Source organism: Rhincodon typus, chromosome 1 (genome assembly GCF_021869965.1).
Source record: "Rhincodon typus isolate 14 chromosome 1, sRhiTyp1.1, whole genome shotgun sequence".
Lineage (NCBI taxonomy): Eukaryota > Metazoa > Chordata > Chondrichthyes > Orectolobiformes > Rhincodontidae > Rhincodon > Rhincodon typus.
Window position 1 is genome coordinate 60,377,172 of NC_063332.1, and position 22,055 is coordinate 60,399,226.

General features: G+C 40.8%; 2 protein-coding genes across 4 annotated transcripts in view; one reads left to right on the forward strand and one right to left on the reverse strand.

Annotated features, from left to right (window-relative positions):
* Positions 1-1,417, forward strand: part of mtrex (Mtr4 exosome RNA helicase) — a 73,423-nt gene extending 72,006 nt beyond the window's left edge. The window contains exon 17 of the mRNA XM_048597062.1: positions 1,093-1,417. Within this exon, the coding sequence (XP_048453019.1) occupies positions 1,093-1,145 (53 nt within the window). The 3' untranslated portion in view covers positions 1,146-1,417. The remainder of the gene's footprint in view (positions 1-1,092) is intronic.
* Positions 1,285-22,055, reverse strand: part of plpp1a (phospholipid phosphatase 1a) — a 99,046-nt gene continuing 78,275 nt past the window's right edge. For all 3 annotated transcript variants that reach the window (XM_020529084.2, XM_020529085.2, XM_020529086.2), the window contains exons 5-6: positions 9,583-9,759; positions 1,285-1,786 (exon numbers count right to left, since the gene is read on the reverse strand). In XM_020529084.2, coding sequence (XP_020384673.1) covers positions 1,661-1,786; positions 9,583-9,759 — 303 coding nt within the window. In that variant the 3' untranslated portion in view covers positions 1,285-1,660. The remainder of the gene's footprint in view (positions 1,787-9,582; positions 9,760-22,055) is intronic.

The following is a 22,055-nucleotide window of genomic DNA, read 5'->3' on the forward strand; positions in this document are numbered from 1 at the left end:
CTAAATACTGTAGTTACAAGAGCAGATTGGAGGCTGGGAAGTCTGTGACAAATAACAGGTGCAGTGCAGAAACTTGACGCCCATTCAGAAAAACTTGGTAGATTTGGCACCACATTTGCCACCTTCAGCATTCACTCCTTTCGTCATTACATTCAGTGGCTGTATGTACCAAGATGCACTGCCATAAATTCACCAAGCTCCTTACACAAAACCATCCAAATCTTCCAGTTCTACTATCTTGAAAAATGGAGCAACATGGGAGCACCATCACTACAAGCTCCCGTCCAAGTCTCATGCCATTCAAACTTGGAGCTTCATGTTTCTTCATTGTCGCTGAGTCAAAATCCTGAAACTCTTTTCCTAACAGTATTGAATGTGTACTTATGCTCCAAAGACTGCTCCAATTCAAGGCAACTCAAGACCACCACCTCAGGGCAATTAGATTTGGGAAATAAATGTCAGGAAAACCAGTGCTGCTGATGTCACGTGAATGCATACAAAAGATTTATCACTACTTGTGCTGAAAATTTGCACTTATTTACAGACCATTATATTGCGTTTGACAATTATTACCAAAAAGAAGTTAAGCATTCGAGGTATTCTCAGTTTGTGCAGGGCTAAATGATCTTTGCATTCAGAACACATTTGATTTTGTCAGAATCCTTGAGTTAAAGATAAAATACACCAGTGATCTTCTTCCTGGTCTCCTCCAAGAGATGAATTGCATGATAGTCTGTGCTTTATCTGACAAAAATGTGACATTGTCAGTATTCATGGATTCATGACCAAGTACAAGTTAGGACTAGGGAAGAAAATAATAACATTCAGAAATGAAGGAGAAGAGTTAGTTGCCAGTTCTGAGTTAAGACAAAAAATAAGGAGCTCCATTACATTGATTTTTTTTCTATGCTTGAACTTCCAAATTCTCACCATGAATTAATACAATTTTAGGACCAACTACATCTTTACCTGTTGGTAGGCATCAGCAGCAAAGCATAAGTGTGAATGCAGAAAGGCAACTGCTGAAAACTCGGATATTCTGGTTGAACCATAAGAATTTTTCTTTAATACAGGATTATCTTTTATTTTCAGGCATTACCAAGATCAAAAGAGATATTGTGTTTGCTGCAAGTCTTTACTTGTAATTTTGAATAAGTAGCAGAAGTACTATCGACTTTCAGGTTGAAATCAAAAAACATTTGTCAAATGTCCAGCAGCATTGAGGTACATGATTTTTATGGAGAGATGTCTCTGGTTAAGGAATAAATAGACAACGAATGAGGATTGGCAGACTGTATATTTTTTTATTTTCCACTGCTTTTGTGTGTAGTTGAACTCAAGCACCATCAAAGCAAGCTTCAACAGCTGAAACTGTACATAACTGTTATTTTAATAAACATTTTACATTTTGCACTAATCTGACTGCTTCACATCATTTTAGTGTTAACAGTTTAAGGTAGAAATAAAAAAACGAAATTATAAACAAAATTTAATTGTATACAAGAATATTTAATATATACAAAGTGGATTCCAAGGGTATAGCAGCAGATGCTTATCCATAAAGATGGTTATCAACTTGAGTAGGTGTGCATCATGAAATTCTGTTCTGATAGTTACATTGTCAGACAGATTTACATTCACTGATGCCCAGGATGATCTTTTATTGTTGATGATTCCTGCCACAGTGGTTTCCATGTGTTTCATGAAGAGTTGAATGTGAATTTTCCTCATCTGAAGATGAAATTCTAACCACTCTATCTTTGAAAAAGTCTGATACAAACACCACCTGATTTAAAAAGAAAAGATGCATTAGAATAGTATTTGAATTTAGAGTGGCTGTGATCAAATTGTCTTTCTATTCTCTGCATGTTATTCAAACAAGCAGGTTATTAATGAAATCTGAGAATACATCTGGGCAGAAGCAAGTAACATAGGTCTGAAAACCTTTTTTGGAAGAAAAACCAAATGGCACCAAGGTTGTTTCTAGAAAAGCACATGGAAAATTGAAATATTTTAAGTAGCAATATTGGCAATACATTACGTTCGGTTTTAATTGGTCTGAGTTTGTTTCACACCACAGGATTAGTAAACACGGTGATTCATCCTCCATTGTTCTGGTCAGTTGTACAATGTTGTCAGAGCACATTTAACATGGTTTTTCTTCCCAAACCTATGCTTGGTTTTAAGGTGCCAGCAAGATATGAGGTCAGTTTGTTCATGTACACTGATATCACCTGGTTCCCTCACAATTTATCAATCCTCTGCTGATTGTTTGACTTTCCATCTTGGATCGACGACAGTTTTCTACAGTTTATTATAAGGTAGACTAAAACCACACTGAAATTTGCAGTCAGCATTGAGCAAATGTAACCAACCATTTATTTTGTGTCATTTTGCGTTCAAACTTGCTGAAATTAGTAAAATGGATTACAAGTCATTCAGTTTAGGCATCCAGGCATCCAGCCCTGCCAGCACCATCCCACCTATTTGATTTTATCCTATCCTGTACTGAGGAAAAAACAACAAATTCTAATTAATCAGATTAAAGTGTTCATTCTCAGCAGAGTCTGAGGCAAATGTAGTTTAAAATACTCAATTTGGTGTGAAATCATTTATAGCAAGCAAAATAAGGGAAAGCAAGGTGAAATTAAGGGACAAAAATAACATTTTTGAAATATCTACATTCCAACTTCTTAAAGAAAGACTGCGTTTGTACAAGTTGATTTTCAGTCTCCAGTTGCTTGGGAATAATCAAAATTTATTGTGTACAAAACAAAATCGCTTACATTAGAATAAAAGGAATATTTTTTCCCTGGCAAGGATAGCAAGTATCTATTATGTTTGAGGAAGGATCACCAGACTCAAAATGTTAACTTGGATTTCTCTTTGCACATGTTGCCAGACCTTCTGAGTTTTTCCAGCAACTTCTGTTTCTGTATCTATTATGTTTCATGTATTGACTGTTGAAGGTTCAGGACATCTCAGACAGCAACTTCCTGGGCTTTGTGTTTAACTGGAAATTGCTGTTTGATTTAGATTTTTAACAGTGAGTACTGTTAGACTGTTAACAGTAACATAGGCAGAATATGAGAACAGAATAATAACTAACATAAAAGGGATCTCAGAATATTTACCAGCATGTAAACAGGCCCCAACCTACTTCTTACTACCCACTTACTATTAGGAGCAAAGTGCCAGAGGGGTAGGACAATGTGAAAACATTTAAAGGTTCTAATCTTTAGGTCTACAGTTTATCGGAGATGGGATGGACAGTGAGAAGTACATCAGGCGGCCTCCACACGGATCTGTGTGTGAATTGCCTGGGAAGTTTAAACTTCCAATGGGCACTTTTCCTGCTCCCAAGACTCAACTTTAGCTGACTAACCTGGATAAATATCTAAGGCATGTTGGACAGATTCAAGTCAAAATGCTGGAGAAACTCTATCTCTGGCATCATATGTGGAGATACTGGGAAATGGTAACGTGGTGGTGATATCGCTGGACTGGTTCACCCAGACACACCTCCCTGGGAGTGGACTCAAATCCCTCCACAGTAGCTGGTGGAGTTTCAATTTGGAATTGAAAGCTAATCTTAGTGATGGAAACCATGAAACTATCATTGATTGTCATAAAAGAAAATCTGGTTCATTAATGGCCTTCAGGGAAGAAAATCTGCTGCCCTCATTCAGTTTGCTCAACATGTGACTTCAGGCTGAAGAAGCCACTCACTTCATAAGTATTATTAGAAACAAGTGATTAATGCAGTCTTGTCAGCAATGCACTCAGCCTATGAAAGAACAAACGAAGAATAAAAGTAAGTCCAATATGACTCTTTGAAACCGAAGGTGCCTGGAAAAGTGATATAGGCTGGAAAGTGCCTTAGTGGAAATTGAGGTGCAGTTCTACCTGCATGCATGGGGTTTTGCAGGAACACAGAAATATTTGCATCAGAGCAATGTGATGTATTGAAATGGCAAGTGACCAGAAGGTCAGGATTTTTCCATTGAATCCTTGCAGTGCGGAAAAGGGCCATTCAGCCCAACAAGTCCACTGAAGTTCTGAGGAGCATCCCACCCAGAATCATTCCTCTACCCTATTCCCACAATCCCCCTGCCAAAGCCACCCAATCTACACACTATGGGGCAATTTAGCATAGCCAATCCACATAACCTGCACGTCTTTGGACTGTGGGAGGAAAGCCGAGCACCCAGAGGAAACCCACACAGAGAATGTGCAAACTCCACAGACCGTCACGCGAGGTTGGGATTGAACCTAGGTCCCTGGCACTGTGAGACAGCAGTGCTAACCACAGAGCCACTGTGCTGCCATCTTCCTTGTAAGCAGAACATAGTGTTCCACAAGGCAGTCACCCAGTCTGCATTTGATCTTGTGAATCTAGAAGAGGCTGTGTTGTGAACAATAAAGATAGTAGATTAGATTGAAAGTACATCACTGCTTCACCTGGAGATGGTTCAGGAAAGCTTTACTAGGGTGTTGCCAGGACTGGAGGGTTTGCGTGAGAAGGAGAGGCTGGGACTTTTTTCACTGCAGTGTAGAAGGTTGAGGGGTGACCTTCTAGAGGTTTCTAAAATCATGAGGGACATAGGTAAGATGAATAGCAAAAGTCTTTTCCCGAGAATGAGAGAGTTCAAAACTAGAGGACATATTTTTAAGGCGAGAGGAGAAAGATTTCAAAGGAGCTGAGGGTCAACGTTTACACAGAGGGTGGAACATGTATGGAATAAGCTGCCAGAGGAAGTGGTAAACGAAGGTACAGTTACAACATTTAAAAGACATTTGGACAGATACATGAATAGGAAAGGGTTAGAGGGATATGGGCCAAACGCAGGCAAATGGGACTAGTTTGATTTGGGGAACTTGATCGGCATGGATGAGTTGGACCGAAGGGTCTGTTTCTGTGCTGTATGACTCTGTGACTAGTTTCTGGACTTGGAAGTGAGGAAGGAGATGGTAAAGGTGTGAATGTTGCACTTCTTGCAATTGCATAGGAAGGTCCATAGCATTTTCCACTTGAGCACTTTATGGCTTTCAGGATTCAATATTGAGTTCAACAACTTCAGACCGTGAACTCTGTCTTCCATTTTAACTACTCTCCCCATACCCATTATTCTGTATGCCTGGGTTTGATCTCAGCAGAATTCACCAATTTTCTGCTATGAACGCCTACCATTAATACCAACTACTCTTCATCTATATCTAGCACCATTTGGACTCTTCTGTTTTGTTCTAGGACACGTTTTCCATCTTTAGTAGTCCTCCTTTCTGTCGGTGTCTGATCCTGACAGAATCAAATATGATCATGTTGAATGGTGGAATGGACTCAATGGGACAAAGTGTTCCTATTTTCTCCGTTTCTGCTTTTATTTCAGATCTTCGCCATCTGCAGTAATTTACTTTTATTAAAACCTGGTACATAACTGGATAACTCCACAACCCCTGGACCTCATGACTACTCCCCGATCACTCAACCTGCCCCCAACTAGCCACCCATCCCTGGCCTTAACTGCTCACCCACGTGCACCTAACCATTCATCCATTTACTTATTCATGCACCTGCAGTCACTAAACCACATTTAAGAACTGGATCTTTGAATTTACCAGCCATAATACGGCAGCTGGTGCCATGAAAAAGGAGTGTGTCCAGTTTTCTGTGACTCTATGCTACATCAGCATCTGGTTGGAAGAACTCTGCGTGCAGTAGCTGCTGCTCAGGGTATTTCAGCACGAGTATTTTGTATCAGCATGTAACAAGGAAAAGGATGCTGGCAAAATCCAGTTGGTAATGAATGGGGCAGAAACTGATGGGATGTACTGGAAAGAGGAGATAGGTACCTGGTTCAAATAACTTACTTAACAGACGATGTTGTTAGGGGATACTGGAGAGATGGTAGAGGATTGCAAAGTAGCAAATGTAACACAATTATTCAATAAAGTGTGCAAGACAATCCTGATAACTATAGCCTGGTCGGTTCAATATGAGCGGTGACAATGCTTTAAAAGTAATAATTGAAAAAACAATCCATTGACAGTTGGAAGTGGTTTCAATTGACAGCAAGCATGAATTTTTAGGATGTAAATCATGTTTGAATAATTTACTTTTTTTTAATATAAAGTGGAATAAGTTGATGAGGAAAATGCTGAGAATGTGTGTGAATTTTATATAAATGTCTGAGTAGCATATACTCTGAGATTCAAAAGGATCTGAATGTCGTGCGTGAATCATAGTCATACAGCACGGCAACAGACCCTTCGGTCTAACCAGTCCATGCTGAACATAATCCCAAAATAACTAACACACCTGCCTGCTCGTGGTCCATATCCCTCCAAACCTTTCCTCTTCATATATCCATCCAAATGTCTTTTAAATGTTGTAATTGTACCTGCATCCACCACTTCATCTGGAAGTTCATTCCACACGCGAACCACCCTCTGTAAAAAAATTTGCCTCATGTCTTTTTAAATCTTTCTCCTCTCACCTTAAAATTGTGCCCCCTAGTCTTGAAATTCCCCATCTTAGGAAAAAGACAACTACCATCAACTCTATCTATACATCTCATCATTTTATAAACTTCTATCGGGTCACCGCTCAACCTCCTATGCTCCAGTGATAAAAGTTCCAGCCTTTCCTCATAACTCAAACCTTCCATACCTGGCAACACTCTGGTAAATCTCTTCTGAACCCTAATCACAAAACATTAGATCTAAGTACTGCAATTAATTAGTACAAAAGTGGGGAGGTTATACTGAACTGTTTTAAACATTTTGTTGGGCTTCAACTTCAGTTTACATCCATTTCTGGTCACCATACTACAGGAGTGACCCAAGGAAAGGAATTTAGCTACAAGTTTAGATTAGAGAAGTTGGATGTGTCAATAAGGAGCTGGAGAAACACAGCAGGTCAGGCAGCATCAGAGGAGTAGGAGACGATGTTTCGGGCTACACCTTTCATCAGTTGGATGTGTTCTCTTTGAAGCAAAAGCATTACAGGATTGAAGTAGGTTTAGATAAAGTAGACAAGCTATTCCAATGAGCTGATGATACCAGAATTAGGGGACACAGATTGGTGAGAGATGCAAGAAGCATATAAAGAAGTCATCTTTTACACCATGAAAGGCAGAGGCCTGAAACTCACGGCTAATAAGGATGCTGACAGAACAGACAACTGATGATTTTGAAAGGAAGTTAGATGGCACTTAAAGAAAACAAATTTGCAAGGTTATGGGAATAGGTAATAAGATTCTCTGCAGAAATCCATCAAGGACTTGTTAGTCCAAATGGCTGTGTCAGAGGGTTGCATAGACTGGTTATTAAATATATTCAACACTGAGATAGATTTTTAATCAATAAAAGAAGCAGGATTTATGTGAAAAGGCAGGAAAGCAGAGATGAGGATTATCAGATTAGCCATCATCTGAGTGGTGGAGCAGACTGAATGGGCTGAATGGTCTACTTCTGCTCCTACATCTTATGATCTTCTGGTCCTGTGTCATAACAACTGTGACTCTAAAGTCAGGTCCATTTCCTTGATGTCTGCCACCAACTGTAAACCCTAGGTTATGTTGAATTTAGGCAGCTCTTTCCGCTTAACACTGAATTTCCAACAAACACAACAATTAAGTTGATCATACAACCCATCAAGCCTGGTCTGCCATTTAATATGATTATGACTGGTCCCCAGCCTCAATTTCAATTTCCTGCTACACCCCTATCACATGGTCCCATGAGCTCCTAAAATCTATCTATCCGAACTTTTAATGTAGTCAACATTGGTGCATCACAATCTTCTGGGATAGAAACTCCCAATATTCAAAATCCTTTGAGTAAAGAGATTTCTCTTCATCCCAGACCCAATGATCAGCGCTTTATCCTGAAACTGTGCCTCTTCATTCAAGATTGTCCAGTGTCCCGCAATCTCACTGACCCCATCAAAATCTTCTCTTCCAATGTGATCACCTTGAAGGCCTTTTAAAGTACTCCAGGTAAAGTTGCACCAAAACCTGTACAATTATGGCAAGAGTTCCCCATTCTTGTACTCCAACCTTTTGTATTAGAGACCAACACAGCATTTGCCTTCCTGCAATCATGTGAGTTGTGACTTGGCTACAAGTTGCTGTCAAACTGGATTTTATCTTGGTCATTCTCATAAGTCCTCATCATGACTGAAAACTGTTTCATTTCAAGACGTTGTCAAATATAAGTCAGTCAATACTAAAACAGGGATTAAATGATTTGTATGTTTTTTCAGTTCTCATTGATAATCATGTCTGTTCATTTATATTGTATATTTCCCAGATGACTCACAAAAGGGCTCAGTCACAATTTGAGATAACAAGGTGTACAGCTGGATGAACACAGCAGGTCAGGCAGCATCAGAGGAGCAGGAAAGCTGCTGTTTAGGGTCTGGACCCTTCTTCAGAAATGGGGGAGGGGAAGGGGACTCTGAAATAAATAGAGTGGGGGGGAAGCGGATGGAAGGTGGATAAAGGAGCAGATAGGTGGAGAGGAGACGGACAGGTCAGTCACAATTTGGATGTTCAATTTTATTTGCTTATTTTGAACCGTTCCTGTTTTGAATCTCCACCTGCATTGAAAGAATTCAAGGCAATGATTCATTAGGAGAACACCTGAGATGAAGGGATGCTATTGTGAGAAACATCTGGTGATGAGTTAAAGGAATAATTTGATTGAGATACTTGAAATAATTTAGAGTTTGCAACATGGTTCAGGAAATATTCTTCTCAGTCAGTATGTAGACTTAACGAGACTTGAGTATAAATTTTGAATTAAACTGGAATCCCAGGAGAAAATAACTCTTCACAAAAACGGTGGTGTGCTTGCAGAACATGCAGGGCCTCACCAAGTTCACTTGAGATGTTTCATCGGGATAGGCAAATATATTAAAGGTTATTTCGAATAGCCAAAAGAAATTACAATGCAGATAAGGTCATTTGGCCTCTTCAATTCATGTGGGAAGTCTGTCATCCAAGTCCCATTGATTTGTTCCAACCTCATAATTCTACAAATTACTTCCCTCAAATGCTTATCCTTGATGGGGAAATAAACTGGAGCTGTCTTGGCAAACAAAAATGTTACATATGGTCAAAAGAATGTCCTTGTCTTTTGTTTCTATTTATACTTGTGTGTAAGTTGTAGCATTTCAATAAATTATTGAATGTAAGCCAATTATATTTTGCTTAAGCAAAGCAGTAAATAATTATGTATCAGCTTTGTGAATACCTTATAATGATCACTTGTTCTTTGTCATTGAATTTAATACTTACAAATGCATGTCGTAAATTTTGCAAGATAAAAATTCTAAGTTACCTATTCCATGAATGGGAATTCTATAACTAAAAGAAAAATCACTAGCTCCACAATAATTCCAATAAAAGATTATTGACCTGAAATGTTAACGTTGTTTCTTTGTCCATAGATTCCATCCGACCTGCCAAGTATTTCCAGCATTTTCTGTTTTTATCTCAGCTTTCCCTGTTTCTGCAGTATTTTACTTCAGCAGTAAACAATGACAAAGCAGTAAGTGAAGAATTTATTTCTACTTACAACTAAGATGGCGACAATAGCTCCCTCAATTAAGCCAGTCAGTACATCACTCCAGTGGTGTTTGTAATCGGACACACGTGAGAGGCCCACATAAACTGCACAAGCAATTAAGCCAAATTGAAGTGTCGGACGTAGCAGTCTGGACCAATCGCCCACCATTCGTGCCTGAAGATAAAACTGATGAGAAATGCAATTTCATGTTAAAGCTATTGATGTATTTTTTTGGATTCTTAACAGTATGAAATTGTGTATTCTTTGGACAAAAGAAACATTCTTTCTTTCAGTAAAAAGAACAACTGTTCACTTAAATGATCTTTCCAGAATTCCAATCAGTGAAGTGAAGCCGAGTTCAAAATTCTCCTCATGCATCTTAAGTCTGATTTTTTTGCTTTAAGCATTGCTGCTTTTTCCACGTCCCTCAAATGTCTTGTTCTCATCAGCAAATAATCTTTGGAAAGAAACCCTTTATTTTAAAGCGAAACCAAAGGTTATGTAAGATTAATTGCAAAATCATTGTGCAACTCAGTTGATCTTTCACTGAAGAATTAAACTTTAATGACTGATTTGTGAGTTCAGGATTATGGACATATTTAAGGCAAACGTGACAATACCATTGAGGGATCTTGTGAATCATGACAATCTCAACCATTATATAATTTATCCAATGGCACAGTCTAAGTTGTAACAGTTATTATTTGAGAGTGCTGAAGGTATTCCAAGAACAAGCTTCTTTATGATTTCAAGAGAAATTACATGTACATTTTCTATATATTTGTTTTTTTAGACCTGTACTACATAGGGTCCCTGAGATTTATGGAAGACATTGCCCATAAAATTAAAGACATTAACAAAAGTTTTTTTTCCCCAGTCATTCAACTGACTTGTCTTTTCTCTTTTCCCCCAACCATATATTTTTCCTGTTCTCTCCTGAAAGCCTATACTGTAGGGATTGATACCAGAAATTTTATTACACCTTGCTTATTCCACTTCCTCATGGATAGCAAGTTCTTTGGGTTGCAGGGATATTACAATCAAAACCAATTCCACTGTCCACTAATGGCCACACACATGCCCTTATCAGTACTTAGACTTTTCACCCAATTCAACACAAACTTGCCATTGAACTATGAGTTTTCCTGCCTCTGTTACAATTGAGACAGGACATCTACCCACCAAGCAATCAAAGAAACCTTTTCAGTCTTTCATGGTGAGTTTTCATTGAAGACACATTGATTACAATTACACTGGAAAACTGGAATGCAAATTCCTTGTATCTGACACCGACTGTAATGTAAACACAAGTTACTGTAGTTTTTCTTCAAAACTGCATCAATAAAATGTCTTTTTGTCCTAACTGAAAACCGAGCAGGAAAGTCAAGCAACTTCCTCCATTTACGTAGGTAATTGTAAAATGCTTCCTCTTAAATAAATACTATGATTCAGGAACTGGCAGCTCTTAAATGTGGTTGCTGAGCAAAATCACTTCCCATTATTAAGACAGAGGAATATCTCTCTATAAACTAAATGAAATTTCGAACTTTTAAAATAGAGTTTAGGTTTTTTTTTCAAATCACTGCTGCTTTATTAGTATTCATTATGTCTCTGAAGAAGGTATTTGCAACAAGTTTACACAAAGCTAAATTACAATTTTGAGGATGAGCTGCATTGAGAAGATTTCATGCCCTTGGATTTACCCCTCTTCCATTTTTAAAAAGGTTTTATTGTGTTTTGCGGTATGCAATGTAACATAGATCGCTTCCGTTTTTCAGATTATTCTCTGTTAGTTGTGGTTTTAGGAAAGTGAGTTGATCCATGGAATCATGCAGTAATGAAGAGGCCCTTTGGCCCATCAAGTCTGTACTGCCAAATTCACTACTGTCTACTCTAGTCTCATTTTCCCGCGCTAGGTCCCTCTCAAACAGATTGTTGGTACTTCTCAAGGGTCTGGATGTGATGTGTGTACATAATCAAAGTTCCAGGGCCATATACAAGAGTCAGAAGGATAACTGCCTTATACACGGTGGCCTTGGTATCAGATCATGTCATCTACATACTGAAGTTCCACAAGCAAGGTCAGGGTCATTTTTGTTCTGGATTTCAACCAATTGAGGTTGTAAAGTTTTCCGTCCATCCAGTGGACAATGTCCACACCACTGGAAAGCTTGTTTTTTGACAAGATGAAGATTGGTGGTAATGAAGGTGGTGAAAACACATGCCTGCTTGACCCCGAGACAACAAGGTGCAGGGCTGGATGAACACAGCAGGCCAAGCAGCATCATAGGAGCAGAGAGGCTGACGTTTCGGGCCTAGACCCTTCATCAGAAAAGGGGGAGGGGAAGGGGGTTTTGAAATAAATAGGGAGAGAGTGGGAGGCGGATAGAAGAGGGATAGAGGAGATGATAGGTGGAGAGGAAACAAACAGGTCGAAGAGGCGGGGATGGAGCCAGTAAAGGTGAGTGTAGGTAGGGAGTTAGGAAGGGGATAGGTCAGTCCAGGGAGGACGGACAGGTCAAGGGGGCGGGATGAGGTTGGTCGGTAGGAGATGGAGGTGCGGCTTGAGGTGGGAGGAAGAACAGGTTAGGGAGGCAGGGACGAGCTGGACTGGTTTTGGGATGCGGTAGGGGGAGGGGAGATTTTGAAACTTGTGAAATCCACATTGATACCATTGGGCTGCAGGGTTCCCAAGCGGAATATGAGTTGCTGTTCCTGCAACCTTCGGGTGGCATCGTTGTGGCACTGCAGGAGGCCCAGGATGGACATGTCGTCTGAGGAATGGGAGGGGGAGTTGAAATGGTTCGCGACTGGGAGGTGCAGTTGTTTATTGCGAACCGAGCGTAGGTGTTCTGCAAAGCGGTCCCCGAGTCTCCGCTTGGTTTCCCCGATGTAGAGGAAGCCACACCGGGTACAGCGGATGCAGTATACCACATTGGCAGATGTGCAGGTGAACATCTGCTTGATGTGGAAAGTCTTCTTGGGGCCTGGGATGGGGGTGAGGGAGGAGGTATGGGGGCAGGTGTAGCACTTCCTGCGGTTGCAGGGAAAAGTGCCGGGTGTGGTGGAGCTGGAGGGGAGTGTGGAGCGGACAAGGGAGTCACGGAGAGAGTTGTCCCTCCGGAAAGCAGATAAGGGTGGGGAGGGAAAGATGTCTTTGGTGGTGGGGTCGGATTGCAGATGGCGGAAGTGTCGGAGGATGATGCGTTGGATCCGGAGGTTGGTGGGGTGGTACGTGAGGACGAGGGGGATTCTTTTTTGGTTTTTATTGCGTGGACGGGGTGTGAGGGATGAGGTGCGGGAGATGTGGGAGACACGGTTGAGGGCGTTCTCGACCACCGAGGAGGGGAAGTTACGGTCCTTGAAAAACGAGGACATCTCTGATTGATAAAACATGCTTGGCTGAATGACTGAACAATTTTACTTCCACGGTGGTAGTGTGAGAACCTAAAAATAGTGCAAAGAATTGTGGATATGTAAATGAAATGGATCGCTACTACCTGTCGGAACTTCACAGCTATACAATGCAGCATTTTGTCAGTGACCCAGATAGTAGAAACCATTACAATTACAGTTACTAATGTTAATTAAACTCAAAAGTGTTTGTTAATGTAATTTGCTGTCTTCTATAAGTTTTGCAAATAAATGCATTCTTTATAGCTGTTGCCTTTCAGTAGCTTGACAAAGTGTTAATTCTTCATATGGGACTAGATTTGTTGATTGTGGAGGGTGTGAGAGCAATGGCCAACCTGTCCTTATTTGTCCTGCCATTTAATTTTACTTACACTGCAGTAAATTAACTGAGACAATCTCAGGAATGTTGGCTGAGATTAGGTAACTACAGGCTGAGCAGCTTTGGGCTCTCTATGTCTTAACAATGTGACAGATGATTTTTCTACTATCTGCACTGTCAGATGAGCTGAACTTGAGCAGATACCTAACTGAGGCAGGAGAAATAATATTAAACATTACTCATCTTCATACACTTCTTGTTTACTTTTTGCAGTATAAATTCCGATATCTATATCTATAATAGGAGTTGCTGATATAAACTTGTTTGTTAAGCATAAATCCAGCAGGAGTAGTTGAGCAAATGTCATATAAAGGCTAACCAAGAGCACAATTTACATTTCCCTTAATAGTTACTACCTCCATTTGAGAATCTCAGAAGGGAATGTATCAGAATAGTACATTTTCTAATAGGTGTTTATTATACACTCAAATCAGACAAAAGTTCAGTTTGTACCAATAAATTTCATTTTGAGTTTTCAAAAGTTTGGAAGACACAGATGTGACTAATCAACATGCTGAGTGCAGGCCAGCTAGAAACGAACCCACTCAGACATTATAGTTTCATCGTCAGCAAAAAAAAATGGCTTAGTGTTCAGATGAGTATAATCAGATTTGTTCAAGCTTGTAGTCATGCTGTTACTGCTCAGTGTAAGTATAAGCTAATTATCAGAATCAGTGCTTGGAACCAGATGTTCAGCAGGCAATAGCCGTTGCTTGTGGAGGAAAAAGAGCTGGTAATACATAAACATAAAAAAACCCTCCAGCTTTTGCACATCAACCAAAATCAAACATTATAATCATCTGCTTCAGTTTACAGCAAGAATGGGACACAGGATTGTTTAGCCTTAAATGTAATCTATCAGCTCAGCAGTTTAAAAATACTTTACTGAATTTTAAACAAATATCTGCTATTGTCTCATGGAGCCTGATGCACTTTAGAAAGTATAAAACCTCAATAGCTGAATTTTAGACGATGACCTCCCCACAGAAAAAAAGTCGATGCCTCACACATTCATCTACAACAGAAACCATGACAGTAACCTTAGCCTTGTCAATTCTGCCAGGTCCTCCTTACTAACATCATGGAATTATTCTCAATTTGCAAAAGCTGACCCAATGGCGATGGCGTGAGTGTGAGGTCAGAAGCTCATTTCAGAATCAAATGTGCTACCAAGGCTGTAAACAGCCAGGCTTAGACTGAGATTGTGGAGGAGAAGGATGGAGTCACTAGTCAGAAAAAGGAGTTTGGAGCAGGCATCAAAAATAATGACTTCAGTACTGGATGTACAGATAAGCAATCTGATCATTCAGAAACAGTGGAGGTGTTAAGAGAGATGGTGGTGAGGTAGAACTGATCAATGATGTGCCTTCGGATGAGGTCACAAGAGATGGTATATAAGTGAGAAAGAAGAGGTGGTGAAGGATTGACCCTGAAGGACACCAGAGATAACACTGTAGAAATAGGAAGGAGGCATGGCAAATGAAGATCTGATTATGCCGTGATAGCTATGAATGTAACCACATGACAGCAACCAGATGAAAGTGAAGAAGTGCTGGAGGAGATGGTGTAGTCATTTTTGCAAAGACTGCCAACAGATTGAGGAGGGAAGGTTTACTTTTGCCACAGTCAAATGCAGTATCATCTGTGATTTTAATAAGAGCAGGTTTTTGCGCTGTGACAGGGGTAGGTGGAGACCTGTTTGCAGGGATTCAAAAAAGAAGTTTGGGAAAATGGAAATTATTTGGCAGGATTTGCAGAGGAAAGAGAGGATGGAGATGGTAGGTTTTTTAAATTTGTTCATGTGATGTGGGTGTCACTGGCTAGGCCTGTAATTATTACCCATCCCTAATTGCCCTAGGTAAGGTGGTGGTGAGCTGTCACCTTGAACCGTTGCAGTGCTAATGGTGTAGGGTCACCCATAATGCTGTTAGGGTGGGAGTGTACAAGGAGAGAGGGACTAGGGTTTGGTTTTTGAGGATCAGGTTGGAAACCATTGATGAAATGATATATTGGAGACTGCTCCATGAAAGGCAAGCACTTGCCTTCACATGGGGCTGCAATGCTGTATTATAACATGGCAGCCATGCTTGGCTCCTCTCAATTGCCAGCCTCAGGGACACTCCTGGGGAATTTGATGGGCATTCTATCCTGTTCATTTCACTGTTCCCCACATTCCTGAACCAGTGAGTTGCCACTGGAGCCACAAATGTGAGAATGTTTCCAACTAAATTAGGTGTGTGCACTCAATGCTGATCACACGCTGATTCAGTAAACAATTTTCAGACCTTCCAAAATGGTATCCATATTACCACAAGCAGTAACAAAGCACACAATTAAAAAAACCCAAACATCTCAGTTTAGTTGGTAAAATTTGAAAACATTTGCTTCGGTATTAATTGCTGTCATCAATGTTATTATGAAGGTTCTGCCCTGTTTAAATCACAGCAGCACACTTTGTAGCTATCTTATATCCAGGAAATCTGAACAGTACCAAAGGGTGATTTTTAAATAGCATCTTAGACTCTTGGTAAAAAGATATGTCTGTTGTGTCACTTACAGCATTCTGGAAATGCAAAGAATCAAATGAATTCAAGATAATTACCGATGGTGTTAATTACAGTAGGATTAGCTCATCGTGTAGAACACAACCCCACCCTAAGGATAGCAACAGTTGTTTATGACTATCTATCAAACTTTTGGGAATTCAACTTTTCACCTAGATAAGCTGAGGGTGAACTAATATGTTTTTGGTTAAAATTTTATTATGCGTTAACAAGTCAAGGGGAGAACAGATCACAAAAATATTAACTAGTCACTAAATATTGTTATCATTTCATGTCATTGTTAAACATTGTGACCTGTTATGGTTTGAGCCATGTCTACGCCTTACTGTAATTACATGTCTTCAGCCCAACATCTGCAGATGAATCAAATTTCAGATGTGAGATTATGAAGTGGAATTAGCAGCAGTAACAACACAACTCAGGCATTTGAAATCAGATGATGGGAAGCTCTGCAACAGATCCAAATACCTTTAAGTTCACATTAAACTATGGTAGCGTTCAGTTTACTTGCATAGAAAAGTACTGGACCAGAGAATTGTAAAGTCCATCTATATTAATCCCAAAACAAGTTCATCCCAGTACCTACTCACTCAAATATCTAATATAAACATACGTAAGTGTCTGTTTCTAGCAATGTCTCCACATCATCAGGTTTTACTGCCTCAAATAGCCAGTCCAAGATGAGGATGGCCCGATGAAGCTCATTTTAAATTTATTGGGGCAAAAAAACAGTAGATGCTTCCCAAAAAGTGAGATGAAGCTAATGTGAAAAATAAAACTCAAGCCAAGAGCATCATCTGTATAGTTCTCTGTACTGAAATCTCTTTTTATTTTGCTATGTGCTCTCCCGGTTCTACCAGTTTTGCTAAGCTTTAACATATTTTTGAAGTTCACTTTATGTACTTCAGAATCCTGAATTTGAGCCATTTTTGAACATTCTCTTCAACAGAATAATCTGTATGCAGAAAAACCTCAGGCTGTCCTCATTAAGACAGTTTAATTGGGTGTTAGCTTGGTGTTAGTTTGGATGGTAGTTCAGTTGCTCTTTTCTCCACTGTTCTTTAAACAGTACTGTAAACAGATATGATGCTTTCAGCGCCTTGTGTTCATTTACTTGAATTTGTGCTCCATTCCTGTGGCTACATATCCCAAGATCCGTTACTGTGCTTGTTTCAGTGAATTATTTATCAATGTTCATATTTCTCTCATGCAGTTTCTTGTAGTCTGGAGATAATTAGACTATGTTCATACTGTTCATTTCCATTTCCTAGCTTCAGTAGCTAACATTTGTTCACATTTTTCTGGGAGAGGTTGTGGTGTAGTGTCAAAATACAGAAATATGAGTCAAAATACAGAAGGGAGGTAGAGGGCTTGGTGACATGGTGCAATGTTGGCAAAACCAGGGAACTGATCATCAACTTTAGAAAGAAAGGAGGAGAACACGCCCCCATCTACATCAACGGAATTGAGGATGCGAGAGTGAAGAGCATCAAGTTCCTCGGAGAGACGATAACCGACGATCTATGCTGGACTTCCCATGTAAATGCGACAGTCAAGAAGGCACAACATTGCCTCTTATTCCTCAGGAGGCTCAGGAAATTTGGCATGTCCATAAGGTCCCTCACCAACTTCGACAGATGCCCCATTGAAAGCATACTGTCCGGGTGTATAACGGCCTGGTACGGCACCTGCTCTGCCCGGGACAGTAAGAAACTACAGAAGGCGGTGTGCACAGCCCAGACCATCACAGAAGCCAACCTTCCATCCATGGAGTCCATTTATATGGCTCGTTGCTGCGGAAAGGCTGCCAACATCATTAAAGACCCAACGAACTCTGGTAATGATCTCCGACAGTCTCTTCTGAAAGACAGAAGATACAGAACCCTGAACATATGCACAAGCAGGTTCAGCTTCTTTCTGGCCGTTTTCAGACTGTAGAATGGACTCTAGCTTCAAATAAGGTAACTTGCAATGTAACCTGTGTGCCTCTAAGTCTTTTTGATCTGTACATCCTTTGCTTGCTGTGACCTGCCTGTACCGCTCGTAAACAAAGCTTTTCACTATATTTTGGTACATGTGACAATAAAATCAATAAAAATAATCGTTGGATGAATAATCTAAAACCCTGTTAATGTTCTCGGTTTGAATCCCACCATGGCAAAATTTAACAAGTCTGGAGTTGTAAAATAGCTGGCCTAGAAACCTATCTGTAGGAATGAAATCTTTAATCTTTCCCTGGTCTGGTCTACATGTGACTCCAGACCCATGTCTTCTAAAGTGGCCTAACAAACCACTAATTGTATCAAATCACTTCAAAGTCTAAACAAGGAATGAAACTGGGCAGAAAATGTGGCATCAAACTAGGCACTGGACGCGATAATATAAAACACATCTCTGCTGACCCTGCAAAGCCCTCCTTACTGTATTCTGGGGCTTGCGCCAAAATTAGGAGAGCTGTCTCACAGACTAGTCAAAGTCACACCTGAGAAATCATACCTTACAGGCAATGTTCCAGACAACACCATCCCTGCCTTGTCCCACTGGTCAGTTAGCTCAGTTGGTTGGATGGTTGATTTGCAAGGCAGTGCAATGCCAACAGTGCAGGTGCAATTCCCTACACCATGGTGGTTCACCCCAATGCAACCTCACTCCTTGCCTGAGATGTGGTAACCCTCAGGTTAAACTCACCACCAGTCACCTGTCTCTGTAGTGAGAGAGCAGCCCAGCAGTCCTCTGGGACTGTGGTGACTTTTCCTTTACCTATTGGTAGGATTGACCGCTGCATATTCATTGTGGAGTCAAAGCCAGGTCTTCACATTGAGAATATTCTCCACCATGTATCACTGCACTGAATGGATTAGATTTTGAACAGATTTAGCTACTCAAGACTGGGCATCCATGAGGTGCTGTGGGCCAACAGCAGCAGAATTGTATTTAACCATAATCTGTAAACTCATGGTCTGGCATGTCCGCTACTCTATCAATACCATCAAGCCAAGAAATCAATCCTGGTTCAATGGAGAGTGCAGGAGGACATATCAGGAGCAGCACCGGGCATTGCTCAAAATGAAGTGTCGACCTGCAACCAACGAATCAAGTCTAAGCTCTGCAGTCCTGCCACATCCAGCCATGAATGGTGGTGGACAATTAAACAACTCCCTGGAGGAGGAGGCTCCACAAATGTCCCCATCCTCAATGATCAGGGAGGCTGCACATCAGTGCAAAAAGATAAGGCTGAAGCTTTTACAACAACCTTCAGTCAGAAGTGCCAAGTGGATGATACATTTCAGCCTCTTCCAGAAGTTCCCAGCATCACAGATAACCGATTTGGTTCATTCCAGGTGATATCAAGGAACAATTGGAAGTGCTGGATACTGCAAGGGCTCTGGGCCCTGACAACATTACGGCAATACTGCTGAAGATGTGTTCCAGAATTTGCTGTGGCCCTGGCAAAGCTGTTCCAGTAGTTACAACTTTGGCATCTATCCAGCAATATGGAAAATTGCCCAGGTATGTCCTGTGTATAAAAAGCAGCCAATTACATTCTATTCTTTATCATCAGCAAAGTGATGAAAGAAATCATTGCCAGTGCTATCAAGTGGCAATTGAAAAGGAATAACCCGATTAGTGACACTCAGTTTGGGTTCTGTCAGGCTGCTCAGCTCCTGACCTCATTGTAGCCTTGTTCAAAAGAGCTGAACTCCAGAGATGAGGTGAGAATGACTGCCCTTGACATCATTACAGTATTTGACTGAATATGAAATAAAGGACATCAAGAAAAATTGAAGTTCTCAGTGTTTGAAGTCATACCTGGCCATGGGAAAATGGCTGCAGTTGCTGGAGGTCAGTCATTTTGGCTCCAGGACATCTCTGCAGGAGTTCCTCAGGGGAGTATCCTAGGCCCAACCAATTTCAGCTGCAGAGGAGAAACTAACCATCACCCCTTGACATTCAATGACATTGACAACGGGAGATTCAGCAATGGTAATGTCCTGGATTTACTATTGACCACAAACAGAACTGGACTTGCCATATAAATGCAGCAGCTACAAGAGTATAAACAGTTAATGGAGATGACAGGTAAGTTCTGCTCCTCCAAGTTTGAAAATCTCCACTGGAATCCCTTCTATTCCTGCAGCTTTTCCTTTCTTCACGTGTCGAATGGAGGCTTCAACTTCTGCCACGCATTGGAGAGGTGACAGAACTATTGCTGCACTGTTAATCCAGACACCCGGGTAATGTTCTTGTGGACCCAGGTTTGAATCCCACGATGGTGGAATTTGAGTTCAATAACATTCTGGAGTTAAGAGACTGATGATGACCATGAAACTATTGTCAATTGTCAGAAAACCCCATTTGGTTCACTAATGTCCTTTAGGGAAGGAAATCTGCTATTCTTACATGACTCCAGAGCCACAGCAATGTGGTTGATGTGTAACTGCCCTATGGGCAACTGGGGATGAGCAATAAGGGCCGACCTAGCCAGCGATGTTCTCATCCTGTGAATGAATTTTTAAAAAAACTCTAGGTGCGAGTCTCTGATGGAGATTTGGAGAATTTCTTCAAACATAACTGTGTTGATGATTGTGTCATGGATGAGGAATTATTTAAAGTGTTCCGTCCATCAGAGACTTGATATGTTGTCTGTCTCCCAAAGGGTGCCACCTCTTCTCTGCACTGGTTTGAAGCCAAGGGTGTGGTGTCCATGTACTGCCCTTGGGTGTCATGTTTGCCTTTAGCTTTCTCAGGCCACCATTGGTTCTCGATTTCCCTTGTCGTTTCTGTGACTTCACCTATGCTGTTGATTAGTTCTCCTTTTTGCCTGACTAGTGTTTTGCTGGTGGTATGGAGAGCTTTTTTGAATTGGTTTGTGCATTAATACCTGGACAATGTGTGCACTAGGTTTCAAGCAACATTCCTGCCTCATGAGTTCCAGGCAATGACCATCTGAAACAGGAGAGGGTCAGTGGCATTACCCTTACTGAGACCCCAACTATCAACATCTTGGGGGTTACCATTGACCAGAAACTGAACTGAACCGGCCATATAAATATTGTGACTGTAAGAGTAGGTCAGCAGCTGCGAATTCTGTGTGAATAACTCACCTCAACTTCCTACAGTGCTGGGACATTTGTCCAGACAGCTGAGACAGCTTTAACCTGAGTGGCAATCTCAGACCAGGCTGGCATGGTCCTGTGTTCTAGCCTCCACTGCTGGTCTTAGCGCAAGTGGAAATCCCGGCTATGCACCATCCTAGCTCCAGGTCCTTGCCTGTACAGCAGGGAGTTGATTTCCTCTTGTTTGCCATGCCTGGAGCAAATGTCAAGAACTGTACAGGGCAGCTCCAGCTCTTGGCCTGGTGCGCAAAGGACTTTTAAAGATGGCGTCGTGGCAGGGGATGCCAGTCTTTCTGCAGATATCCACTGAGTAGCAAATTGTTCCAGGAACCTCTTGTAGATTGCTTGAACTTTTAATAGGATGGAATGAAAGAGGCATTAACTGAAGTGTGAACGAAAAGAATATTGTCATTGTTGAGACAGATTTATTTTTTAGAAGTATACATTTCAAACACTTGTGTAATAGTTTAATAATAATTCAGCACGACTAAGAAGGCAAAATCAAGTAACTTTCATGTATACTTTGACTACACTGAAATATTAATGCATGGATTCTCCAAAGGACAGTTCTTATCATTTGATCTTCGCATGCAACTGGAAATATTTTGTCGGATCCACTAGCTATCCCATTGTAATAGATTACAGAGCTAGTAAATGGTTTGCAATTCAGTGGTTGAGTTTTGAAACCCTACCCCATTCAAGCAGGCTGACACAAGTAGTTTTAATGTTGGGACAGTTTAAGTAATCTTTTTCAAATTAATTATCTACACCTGTCCAGCTCTAACCTGCCTTGAGCCTCACCTCACAGCCTGCAGCTAAAATTCTTATTGACACATCCGTCACCACCACAAAAAAGTACTCTGGCATTCTCTCACTTGACTTACAAGTTCCAATTACAATTTGTCTGAAATGGTGCTGCCCATATTCAAATCTGCACATTCACACAAGCTGTCTATCATTTGTGCTCATCAGTCACCCCATGTTGCAATTAAAAAGTCATACCTTCAG